The sequence below is a fragment of the Carcharhinus amblyrhynchos genome, chromosome 26 (genome assembly GCF_965287045.1).
Source record: "Carcharhinus amblyrhynchos chromosome 26, sCarAmb.v2.hapA, whole genome shotgun sequence".
In the NCBI taxonomy this organism is placed as follows: Eukaryota; Metazoa; Chordata; class Chondrichthyes; order Carcharhiniformes; family Carcharhinidae; genus Carcharhinus; species Carcharhinus amblyrhynchos.
The window spans coordinates 40,673,096-40,686,649 of NC_137349.1; the positions used below are offsets into that span (position 1 = coordinate 40,673,096).

The 13,554-nt window shown below is 39.2% G+C and overlaps 1 protein-coding gene across 1 annotated transcript in view; it reads right to left on the reverse strand.

Annotated features, from left to right (window-relative positions):
• LOC145358686 (uncharacterized) overlaps positions 1–13,554 on the reverse strand; it is a 116,468-nt gene that overhangs the window by 36,918 nt on the left and 65,996 nt on the right. Inside the window, exon 12 of the mRNA XM_080212908.1 lies at positions 2,748–2,829. Within this exon, the coding sequence (XP_080069034.1) occupies positions 2,748–2,829 (82 nt within the window). The remainder of the gene's footprint in view (positions 1–2,747; positions 2,830–13,554) is intronic.

Sequence of the window (13,554 nt, forward strand, 5' to 3'; positions counted from 1 at the left end):
ATCAATAGAGTTGCATACCCTACATGCATTTCACATTGTTCTACCAGGTGCAAACTGCATGAGGTTTAATGAACTTGTGATGATACTGTGCCTTTAAAGTGTATTTTAGCCATGTTTCCGTACAGGATGTTTCCAGCAGTCCCTTCCACTTTATCGGCGCTGTTCTATCTACAACTGGTACCCTGCATCATTACCATAGCAGCATAATTGCTTAATCTGAACTAATGCTGTTCTTGGCGTTCTCTTGATTTTGCAGAGTGGGGCCGGAATGGGATGATTGACAGGTACGATCATATGACTGTGTACACAGAGAATTCCGCCTTAATTTTTTTTTTTTAAGATGCTACTCAAGTTGAGAGCGAGCAGTTGGAGACTGGAATCTGCCATGAGAGAAGTTTCTTCTTTAAAGGTTTAGAGGATACATCCTTCTCTGGACATCGCTGCCTGGATTTCAGTCCAGAAGTATTAAAAGGGTGAAGATCCCACATCCCACTAATTCCAAATAAGGGTTTATGTCCACAGGGACTTTAAACCAAAACAACAGAAATATCTAACTGTTAAGGATGCTATGTCATAATTAAGTTATGCTAATTTTCTCTTTGTATTATCTGCGTTCTTAAATAAAGTTTGTTTTGATAAAAGCTTTCTAATGGATCACTTGAATCATACCTGAAGTGAAACATCCTCTGCTCACCCTAAAGCCAAACTTAAATGTAAAATTTAGGATCTAGGCTAACTTCACAAAATACCCTGGAGTTTCTTGGCTGGGCCTCCATAAATTGTGCATTAATGGTGATGCGTAACTCATACCAATTGACAACTTGGAATTCAACAATTGATACTAAGATAAATTTGTTCCAGTAAAATTATAGAGAAGCTTATTTGATGAAGGGAAACAAAAGATAAGTAAAGTTAGAAAAACTCTAAGGTGGTTTTCAGCACAAGGTCATGATTTATACATAACAGTAGAATACAGATGTGTAAATATCTACACAATTCCTGAGTTTAGGACAGCTAGAGCTTTTAAGAAATATAGAAGAGGGAAACCAGGGAATTACTGACCAGTTAACCCAACAGGAAATTACTAACATCTATGATTAAGGATAAGGTGACTAAACATCTTGAAATTTTTAAATTGATCAGAAAGAGCCAGCAGGGATAGGTAAGATCGTCTGGCAGTGAGTCAGTGCAGATGGGCTATATGTCTTTGTTCTGCACTGCAAGGTATTCTATGATTGTGCAAGGATAGATCACGCCTGACAAACCTCATTGAATCTTTTGAAGAGGTGACCAAAGTAGCAGACAGAGGAATATCTATAGCTAAAAGCAAATTACTGCAGATGCTAAAATCTGAAACAAAAAGAGAAAACGCTGGAAAATCTCAGCAGGTCTGGCAGTCTCTAAGGAGAGAAAAGAGCTGACGTTCCGAATCCAGACGACACTTAGATAAAGCTTTGACAAAGGGTCATCTGGACTCAAAACATCAGTTCTTTTCTCTCCTTACAGATACTGCCAGATCTGCTGAGATTTTCCAGCGTTTTCTCTTTTAGAATATTTATGGATATTATTTACATGAACTTCCAGAAAGTATTCAATCAGGTCCTGCAGAAAAGGCTGTTAGCTGAAGTTAATGCACATTGAAGCATCGAAAAATTATAACTCTGTTTAAGAAGCTGGCAGGAGACACACCCAACTGACAGAATATCCTGCAAGGAATAAGTTTTGGAGCCTCAGCTATTCACCAAGTTTTTTAACAGCTTAGATAAAGGGATAGAGAGCCATATTTCCAAATTTGCTGACAATACCACGATGGATGGCATTGCAATGAGCAGTGTTGAGATTCATAACCTATCAATACCTTTGTTAAACAAACTGGCAAAATTATAGCAAACTGATTTTAATATATGTAAATATGAGGTTATCCAGTTTGGATTTAAAAAGAATATAATGTACTACATTATAAGTGGCAAATAGCTGGATACCGGTGAAGATCCAAGGAAATTTGGGATTCAGGAAATAAATTAAAATGCCATTGTGCAGAAAATAAATTTAAAAGATTAACAGAATGCTGGCCTTTACATTTAGAGGACAGGGATGGAAAGAAGTGGAAGACATCTTTCAACTAAAGGAAAGCCTGGATTGACTACATGTGGAACACTATAAGCAACTCTGGGTACGATACCCAAGGGACAATATATTGGCCTTGAAGAGAGTGCACAGTAGGTTTACCAAAATGACACCTGGACTCCAAGGGTTAAATTTGAGGAGAGATTTAAAAAACTAGGGCTGTATTCCCAGCAATTTAGAAAACTAAGCAGTGATTTGATGGAAGTTTAAGATATTAAAGAGAATAGGTCGGGTACATAGAATTAAACTATTTGCATTAAGGCAATCAAGACAGTCTATAAACTAGAAGTGAAACTTGGAAACACTTACGTCAAAAGGTTGGCAGAAATTTGGAACTCTCTTTTGCAAACAGCAATTGATACTTGATCGATTGTTAATTTTAAAACCAAGACTACGATTTTTTAAAATTGTTAATACCGAGGCACTTGAGGCAAATGGAGTTGGGTCACAGATCAGCCGTGGTCTCATTGAGTGGGAAAAACAGGGTCACGGGGCTAAATGGTCTACTATTTTTCTACACCCCTAACTTCATCTACATGTCATTTCATAATTGTGACCATGTCAACAGTTTGAACCTTTATGTACACTATACCAGTTCATAAGGCAAAGTTGCACCTTACCTGCATATATTAGCTTTTGCCCTGCAGCTGGAAAAGCATCACTTCCCTTCTCTGCTTCAATCTTTTCCTTCAGCGCTTTTACCTGAAGGATAAACAACAGAAGAAAACAAGTCAGCATTCTCCCTTAACTTTCAAGATAACTATACAGTCCATTAATGGATTTGCTCATTTTAATTTCGGCAGTCAAGAGACATGGATTTGATTTATTGAAAGCGCATGTGTTAGAGCCAAGGAAGGGATTCACTCAATGCATACTGCTTTAGGCCTTTTGTCAATTATTCACGCCACAAGTGATACATTTTTTAATGTCATAGTTGTGTCCTTTGAATGCAAAGTTAATCTGTCACAGTACTGGTGTTCACTGGACGACAGAAAAAAGAGACAGTGCTTTGTGTTACACAAATGTCTTTTTCAATATAATCATATTCCTCATAAAGATATCTTGATGTGAACAAGCCAGTACTATGCAAACCAATATCAATGCTATCACTGCTGCCAAAGACACGAGACCAGAAACTCTGATTACTGCACTTACCAAATCCAACAATGGATCCGACAATCATGAGATTTGCTTCAAACATTACACTTTCCATCAAGATTCGGGAGCTTTATGGTTTCATATTCTTCAAAACAAAAGGTGACTTGAATGACTTTACTCATGATGCAAATATCATTTATAACTTAACCTCTCTTCCTACTCTCCCATAAGAATGCAAGCTTTCATCAGCTAGCACAATACTACGATGTATGTCTCTAGTGGTTTTATCGGTACTTCAACACAGTACTCAGGATAACTGCACATTCAACAGTTTCAGAGCCTCTGGGTCAGATTTCTCAATTGATTCCAAGTAATAATCAAGTCCAGCCAATTCTACCTACCACTGTAGGCTATGATTATCAAACATTTAGGCTGCTTGGGACAGTGTGACAACCCGTACAGGGATAAACAGCAGAAAAGGCTAGAACAGCTCCCACATTTATTATCCCTTTCACTCTCCCCAATACTTGCTTATCAAAGTGTTCAACACTGAATCATCCAGAAGCCCAAGATGACAGCATTTAGTTTCTTTGGAATACTGTTTGCCACAATCAAAGCTCAGAACATTGAAACTGTTCAACTTATCATTTGCACCATTTCCTCACTATTTCAAAGCCATTATGCCATGCACCATAAAATCAAATACAGCAACAAACCTGAAACTAAAGTAAGGTACTTTTAATTCCATGTCACACACTGCTCATGATGAACCAAGAGCAAAAGAAAATATGCCTTGCGTTTCAGCATTTTATAGGCAAGTCTAAAAACGGCCCTTGCCAACTAGCCTGGCATGACCTACTTCCTGATTCTGAAGAGTAGAGAACAAAACAATTTATAGCGGGTCAACCAAAAGCTGTGAACAGGTGCATATCCTTCATCAGAACTGAGATCATTACTGATGTATTCACCTAAACTGTCAAATTCTTGTTTATTCCACGAACGTGGACTGACCTGCCTTGTCTTTCCAGCTTATGTTTTTGTTTCAGATTTCCAGTTTTTTAATAAAGCAATTATCACTGCTCCTTTTTAATTAATGATTTGTCATACATAAGTGTTAGCAGAAAAAGTAAAGCAAGTAGATTACTTGGCATCCAAATTAGGGAAAGAGATCAGACCATTATGGCAACGTGTGCATGCAGCAGACACTGGTCAATAATTATAAGTATCTTATTTTGAAATTTATTTTTGGGACAGAGATTTCAAACATCACCCACAGTGTGTAGCACTGAAGTCACTGGCAGATCCTGGGAAATGCAAAATAACTTATTTTAGGGCGGCACGGTGGAACTGTGGTTAATACTGCTGCCTCACAGCACAAGGACGTGGGTTCAATTCCAGCCTTGGGTGACTTGTGGTGTCTGTACAACTGCCCCATGTCTGCGCAAGTTTCCTCCAGGTGCTCTGGTTTCCTCCCACACTCCAAGGATGCACAAGTTAGGCGGATTGGCCATGCTAAATTGCCCCATAGTGTCAAAGACATGTAGGTTAGATGGGTTAGCCATGGTAAATGCATTGGGGGGTGGGGGGGGGATGTTCTATTGAAGACTCAATGGCCAAATGGCCTCCTTCTGCCCTGTCAAGATTCAATGGTAAAGGTGACAACAGATATGCCATTGCAAGATAAGATCAGATTCCCTTATCAGAAGATATTATTGAATCAGTTCAGTTTTTACAAATACCCTTCAGCTTTCATGACCATTTTTTGGTGCTTGTTTGCTAACTACCAAAGTTACTGCATTCAGTTTCACTTGCCATGGTGGGATTTGAACTCGCAACCCCCACGTGGCTAAACATGCTACCAGACAAATATCAAGTGAACCAATTATCTATTCTATCTTCACTGGGCCAAACCCTTTTGTTGCTGCTAATCCTTTGTGGCCTGCTCCAGCAACACTGAACAGAACATATTCTTAGCCACGTCAGTGCATTTAACGTTTTGCCATTTTCTAATTAAACAGATTTTTTTTTACTCACCAAAACTTTTCTAGCCCAGTGATAACCTTTCAGTGTTTATTCCAGCCCAAATCAGGCATTACAATCAGTGTTTCATGAGACTACCTGAAACTTATCAACTTTGTGGACCTCAGTGCTATATAATTGACTTCATTTTAACCCGAGACCCACTCTGTCTCTGAGAAATCAGATGTCCAAGTACAGATAAACGTACTTGCAACCTTAAGTCCTGAATCAGTATACTGTTACGAAAACAGTAAGATATTGCACATGAACAGACACCATCCTAGGTGAATTCACATTTGTGGCCAGAAAGTTCCACTGGTTACAATCACAGGATTTTAGATGAATTCTGAAAAAAAAAGGGGGTTGCTAGTCAGTGAGCTGGAGATTTGTTTTTCAAAAAGTGTTTTGCTCTGGGTTACAGCACTGAACTTTCACCTCTAGCTTCAGACTGATTGGTGGGAGAGTGACATCCTTCAATGGTGGTAATAATTAACACCAACCACGATCCACCCATTCTCCAGAGAGCTACAGTGTCACAGCCAAAAGGATCTTTTGGTATTAACATTGTATTCATACATTTCACCAGGAAACACAACACTTGCTATGTTCCTTTTCTTCCTCTTACTGCAGAATTCCTGGCATTAATTTAGGTTTCTACATTCTAGCAAAACATCCCAGGGCATTTAATAAGTGCAATACTAATGCAAACAATTTGAGAGTCACAGAAGCAGATATCAGATTAGATGGCCAAAAGCTTTGAAAGAGATAGCGTCTTGAAGTGAGGAGAGAGCTGCCTAAATGGAGAGGGTCACGGAGGAAATTCTAGACCTTAGGAACAAGGCAGCTGAAAACATGAAAGGTGATGATGGAGCAGATTATAGTAAATATGACACACAAAAAAAAAGAGCTGCCACTTGTGTTGCACTAGGGAAACAGCTGCAGTGGAATCGCCATGTCAGTAGATCAACAATTCTCTCAATATTACGCAGCATTCCTTGCCCAAGAAAGCAGGGGTGAAGACTTGTTCAATTTGCCTTCCAGTTTAACAAAGTGTGCGAAAAGTAGCTCTCCAATTTTATATACTTTATGGGTAAGTTCCACATTTATTACTAAATAGAGTCCCTCACAACTGTAACTCGTGTTAATGGAGTAAGATCCGTACTTATTAATGCCCAGTATCCATTACTCACCAATGAGGTTACAATTTCAACATATAGAAAGTACAAGAGCTGACCAATAACCAAATTAATAGTCAACAACTTGCATTTATAAGTACCTCTGATGTTGAAAAACATTCCAAGGCTCTCCAGAGAAGAAATGGTGCAAATAACATTTTCTTCCTGACAGTGTTTGGTGAGGTGATTAAACACTCGGCCTGAAAGATGTGAAATGCCCTTTAAGAGGCAATAATGAATCTTAAAAGGGTGAAGGAGTTTGGAGACAGAATTCAAACAGTTGGGCTGAAGTGGTTGAAAGACCTACCAATGAAGACGAGAGGGGGGGACAGAATAAACTAGACCATAGTAAGGGCACTCAAGGATACAGGAAGCGAAGCTAGGGAACAATAACCTAATGAAGACCAGTGAAGGTAGAAGCAATGTTTAAGCAAGGGCAATTATGGATAAAGTGTATGTGTGCCACAGTTTGAAAGATGGATGGTTATGAAAGTATAACATAGAAGGCATACAAGGTGAACTTGAGAAATGGCAATAAAGACGGAGGCAGTGATGTTGATATTGAATCTAAGCCTGGTAATGGATAAATCAAACAAAATGGACAGGTTCAATGCTGTCTTTAGCTTGAATGAACATCAAGGGAGACAAGTGCAAAATCTGACAGCCAAACCAACTGTATTAAGCATTTATTGTTCAGCTAAAGGAAATCCTGGTTTATTCAAGACAACATTAGGTAGGCACTTCAACAGAACAAGGTAAGCACAGAGCTCAAAGATATAAGAATTGGATGTTAACATATGCATGTAGATATTGATTCAATGTCCACAGATTATATCACCAAAAAACAAAGATAAAGAAAATAAAGATGACTGATGATGGATAGTTGGAATAGACCTGAGGTGACTGCGCAAAGAAATGTTTCAGTCCGATTTTGAACCGGGAAACGTACACACGTGAGACGAACGTGACAACTGCTGCAAAAAAAAAAGCAACAATCCTACTGCACCTGGTATTCCCAGGCAGTCTCCCATTCAAGTATTAACCAGGTCTGAGTCTGCTTAGCTTCCGAGATCAGACAAGATCGGGCGTTCAATCCAGAAAACATCAGATAGCAAATTTACTCAATTAAGTTGAATGACTGAACGAATTTTGCCTTAACAAAAGAAAAAAAAAAATTAAATTTCAAAATCAATAGGGTCCTCATCCAGCACGTTTGTAAACTCTCAAACACCAAGTAATTTCAGTCTCAGCTCCCCGAAAATACCTTTGCCACACATTTGAGCACCTAGCCAACGTCAGACCAACTGAACGCAGAAATCAGATCAGCTTGATCTTGTCCACACCTGATGTCCACACTTGCGCTTTTTGTAGGAGTAACTGGACAGCTGTTACAAGCAGAAACAATATCCCCATTTATTCCATTCACAATCCAAAGATGCTGAAGCCAAATCTACCACACAGCTGCTTTCCCAACTAAAAACAGATAACATCAAATGCCTCTTCTAACCAGAGCTCCTATATTAACATGAGCAGGTTGCAAATGTACACACCCGCCACTTTCAGACTAAAAATAAAAGGGCACTGAATCCTTTGTATCCATCTGTTCCTTAAGACTGCAGAGAGAGACGTCTCAGTGCATTTTTTATTTTTGCAAGGAGAGATGGAAGCACATTGAAGCATCTCTATTTAAAACATTGTAAAATTGAAAAGTTCTCTGCAAAAAGACAAATGTGTAAAATATCCTGAAATAAAATAACAAGAGGTTAGAAGAGTTATTTTTTAAAAGATAGAATTCCCAACCAGAAACAGAATCAGCTTTTTCAAAGTTTTATAGAATCCAAATGAATAATTGGTTCAAGCAAAGTTTAGAAGAGCATGAGAAAAATGCAGGGGCTAGTTCTTCCAAAAATCTGTACAGGTGCAATGGGCTCAAAGGAATGTAACATGGAATGAAACCAATTATTCTGACAACATACCTACAGTTCTCCAAGATGTGCTGCTCTACAACATGCCTTTTTTTTTAAAAAATTCAACAGCACGAAGATAGCCTCCGATAAACCAAAACATCACAATATTACATTCCAGAAACAGGCATTAAGCCTATACCAAAATGTCTATGCCAAATTGATCTTCAAAATAAGACAGTGATTACTTTGCTTACAGTTAAGGACAGATCCATGGAAAAGGATAGAACAACAGTGTGCATGTGTCTACTGTCAATACCCTATATTTTCTCATCGAGTTGCTAACTGTTGGTTTTTAGAAACAAAAGGAATTTTAGACCCCAGAAAATTCACAGAGTCATTTTCTTCACACGTTGCTGTCATTCCACTTCATACACTACTTTCACAGAATCCCTACGATGCAGGAGGTCATCGTTCAGCCCATCGAGCCAGCACCAACAACAATCCTACCTATCCTCATAGTCCCTTATATTTACCCTGCTAATCCCCCTGACGCAGCATGGCCAATCCACCTAACCCACACATCTTTGGACTGTGGGAGGAAGCCAGAGCACCTGGAGGAAACCCACAGAGACATGGGGAAAACGTGCAAACTCCACACAGATAGTGACTCAAGGGTGGAATTGCACCTGGATCTCTGGCATTGTAAGGCAGCAGTGCTAACCATTGTGTCAACATGCTGCAGAGATGCTGAGCAACTACCAAAATTCTGACAAACTCAAAACATGAAGGCATCTTCCATACTACTGGGATCAACAGTAAACATTCTTATATAGAATTATTCCAATGATGCAATGTCACCAACAAAATCACTGTGAATCAAACGTATTTTGATGGCACAAGCATAACAAACATCCTGTAGCATTCCAACTGATTATGGTACTTTTTTGGAGATATCACTCCAGTCACCTGTAAATAGATATTGGACAGAACTTAAGAAATTTGCAACAAGGCTATATTTACAATTTTTTGCATCATTACCATAAATCTTTGATAAAATAAACACCACAGATTTTCTCATGCAAATTCATCAATAATAAAGAAAAGTGACAGCATTTTCAAGAAGCCTCTTCAGCACAAAGTTTGGCCCCTGCTTGAAAACTAAGAGTGCAGTTTACATTACTGATAAGCCCTCATATTTCTATTTCAACTCACTCCTGGTGTCCATTGTTATATTAATACAATATCAAAATCTCAATTAGATACTAGACTGCAACACACTCATGAGTACCCGTTATTTTCAATATCTATCTCTCATCCAAGATAACAGAACAGATCATCTGGCCAGTATCTCACTGTAGTTTGTGGGAATGTGTTCAAACTGCTTGCCGTGTTTCATACCTTACAACATCGATTACAGCATTTATTCTATACAACACTGTTTATATAGTGTCCACAATGAAATAAAACATCCCAAGAAACTTCACATGTAAAGCAAAATATGACTGTCAGATAAAGAGACATAATGGCAGATGATCAAAAACTTGAACAAAGAGATTGGTTGTAAATAGTCTTACAGGAAGAAAGGAAGCTAGGTAAGCAGAGGTATAAGGAAGGAATACCAGAGCTTAGGGCCCCATGGCCATAAGTGATGGATCAATTAAAATTGGGAGTGCTGGAAAGATCAGAACGAGAAGAGCCTTGACATCTCAGAGGGTTGCTACACAGAAGGAGATTACAGAAATAGGAAAGGCTCGGCCACTGAAGAGTTTGAAAACAAGAACGAGAATAAAAATCAAGGAGTTGCTTACCTGGGAATAAATTTGTGCAACTGACAAGGGAAGCATACCCAGTATGTCACAAGATGGATGGATACAGTAGCTAGAAAACAGTTTGCACTGGGCATTGAAGTCAGTACCTCCAGTCTTCACAATATTTAATTGAAGAAAGTTTCTAATCATGCAGGATGTTGGGCAAGTAGTCTGACAAAGAGGTAGAGGGTTAAGAAGAGATGGCCTTGCTCTGTGAACCATCAGTTCATTGGTGGAAAATGACATTGTTTTTAGATGGTATCACAGAGGGGAGGTAAGAACAGATCTTTAAAGGACACAAGAGGTAATACATTGGAATAAGAGAAGCTATTGACGTAACCAAAACAGCAAATGATTGGAAATCTCAGCAGGTCTAGCAGTATCTGTTAGAAGAGAAAAGGTAACCCTTTGTCAAACAGGTCATCTGGTCTTGAAAGGTCAGCTCTTTTTTCTCCTTAGAGGCTGCCAGACCTGCTGAGATTTCCTAGCATTCTCCCTTTTGGTTTCTAATTCCAGCATCCACAATAATTTGCCTTTATCCAAGCTATTGAGATAATTTGCTAACTATAATTAAATAGATAAGAATGGCACATAGACTGTGCAGACCCAAACAAGCTGGCTGACTATCCTTTCCACAAAGGAAAGCAAGTTGCCTACACCAGTCTTCCAAAATAAATGGTGGGCAACTTCTCACACATGCAACATAAACGCCCTACGGGATGTTCCTTTTCTGAAGGCGGAGCACATCTGGCCTCCATATTCATTAGATTGCACTAGAGGTCAAATCATCTCCCCTTGGTATTCCTAAACACAACCTGATTGCACAAGCCAACTTGAAATCTGAATGAAGCTGCACTACATCAACTATTCTAGACAGTGAGAAAAAAGGAAATATTCTAGATTCCTCTAGACAAACATGCCAGCAACCTATATGCTCTTCAGTCTAATTTTTAAAACATCCTATGTGCACACAGTAGTAACAAGACTGCAGAGAGCATAGAATCCCTACAATGCAGGAAGCGGCTATTCGGCCCATCGAGTCAGCACCGACCGCATTCCCACCCAGGCCTTATTCGCTAACCCCACATATTTACCCTGCTAATCCACTGACACTAGGGTCAATTTAGTATGGCCAACTCACTAATCTGCATGCCTTTGGACTGTGGGAGGAAACCGGAGCAACCGGAGGAAATCCATGCAGAGACGGGGAGAGTGTGCAAACTCCATACAGTTTCCAAGAGAAGGAAGTATTCAGTCACCCAAGCTTCACTCCCACACATTACCTGAGTTATGACAACGGTAACGTTGTTAAACCTGGGAACAAGTTGCCTGTGCATCCTCAGGCAGAAGAAATTGTGATATAGTAGGCAACCTGCTCAAAATAAAAATTCACATTCTTTTACCCCTACTAACCCTAAGAATCAAGATGCCAGACAGAATAGAACAAATCCAAGTCACAGGAAAAATGAATGTACAACGTGTCTGGAAAATGTTTTGTTAAAAAAACCCCACTCCAGCCTATTTGTAACCTGCACTGTAGAAGCTGATCAAAGATTGAGAATTTTATTTTAAGCAAATGCTTTCACCAAGTGAGCAATTAGTATTTACTTGACATCCAGATATTCTATGCACAGGGTAGATGGGCAAAAAGTTATGCGTAAACAGAATGAATTAGAAACTAGAACATATCGCCATTTTTCTGCAAGTGTGTGCTGGAGCTCAGTTTCACAGGTGATAAGTACCAACTCTAGTTTAGCTATGAATCCATGGGCAATAATACCTTACTGATGTGGCTATTCTTGACCTCAAGAGCACACATACGCACCAAGCCTAAATCAAAGTAGCACCCAATCCAGTTCTCAGACGTACATTTTTCAGCAGGAGTTACTAAACAACAATCAAAGGGAACTATGATTCAAGCTTTAGCCTAGACCTAAGTACCTGAAAACAATGGTAGGGCACCAAATGCTGCCCTAGGTCAGATTAGCTAAAGTGCAGGCCAGGAATAAACCACAGAAGCCAGTGTGCTCTGAATGAGTCAACATGGTCTACTTATGAGCTAAGCCACTGGAAAAGCTAAAAACAACTTGGAACATAAGACAACATCAATAGCATTAACTTTCATCATTCAAATAATGCAACAGTTCATTTTTGTAACACTCAAAATTTAATACTAATGTAGTTAGAGCTTGCTACAATATCACAGACTGGAAGTTTTCTCCCCCTATAAGGCACTTAAAACCTGCCTCCTTAACCAAGTATTTTGCTTGTCTGAACTATGAGCTTAATGGCTTGGTGTCAAATTTTGTTTGTTAGGATGCGCTTAGCATGTTTCATTACTTTAAGAGAGCTATATATAAGTTGCTGTTAGAAGTGATCTTTACTCAAACATCATCAAAAAATAAGTTCTTGGTGCTCAAAAACCTGTTTACTTTGCTTTCAAATGCATTTTAAAAAAATGGTTTTGAACAAACACCCACAATCCCCTAACCCATTCTCACTTCAGGCTCCAATGTTTCCTTATCACAGATTCTGAAACACCTGCTGACTGTTTCTACTGTTTTCTGACATGGCTTTCATTTTTTGTTATTTTTCCCCAAAACTAAGTTGAAAAATAATCCCGAAGTTTTGAAACTAAGACCAGGGAGACCATCTGGCTGCAGTTTGAACTTTTAGTACGCTGTAAACAGATCCATTCACCATGGAACACACTTTACATAGAAACTAGAAGGAGAAGTGGACCATTTGGCCCTTCAAACCTACTCCACCATTCATTTTGATCATGGCTGATCAAATTCAATATCCTGATTCCAGCTACCCCCATATCCATTGATCCCTTTAGCCCCAAGTGCTCTATTTAATTTCTTGGCCTCAACTACATTCTGAGGTAGTGAATTCCACACATTCAACACTCTCTGGGTGAAGGAATTTCTCCTCATCTCAGTTCTAAAAGGTTTGCCCATAGTTCTGGATTCTCCCACCATTGGGAATATTCGTCTTGAATATATCCTGTTAGAATTTTATAAGTTTCGCTCTTCTAAACTTCAGTGAATACAATCCTAACCAAGTTGGTCTCTCATATGACAGACCTGCCATCCCAGGAATCCCTATACTCAAATCCTCTCGCTATGAAGGCCAACATACAATTTGCCTTCTTTACTGCCTGCAGTACCTGTGCACTTACTTTCAGCAACTGATGCATAAGGACTCCAAGGTCTTGTTGAGTATCCACCTCTGTCAGTTTATCCCATTCAAGTAATAATCAGTCTTCCTTTTATTGCTACCAAAGTGGATAACCTCTCATTCATCAACATTATACAGCATCTGCCATGCAAAGGGCCACCCACACAGCCTGCCCAAATGACCCTGAAGCATCTCTGCATCCTTCTCAAAGCTCACCCACCCAAGTTTGTATCATCC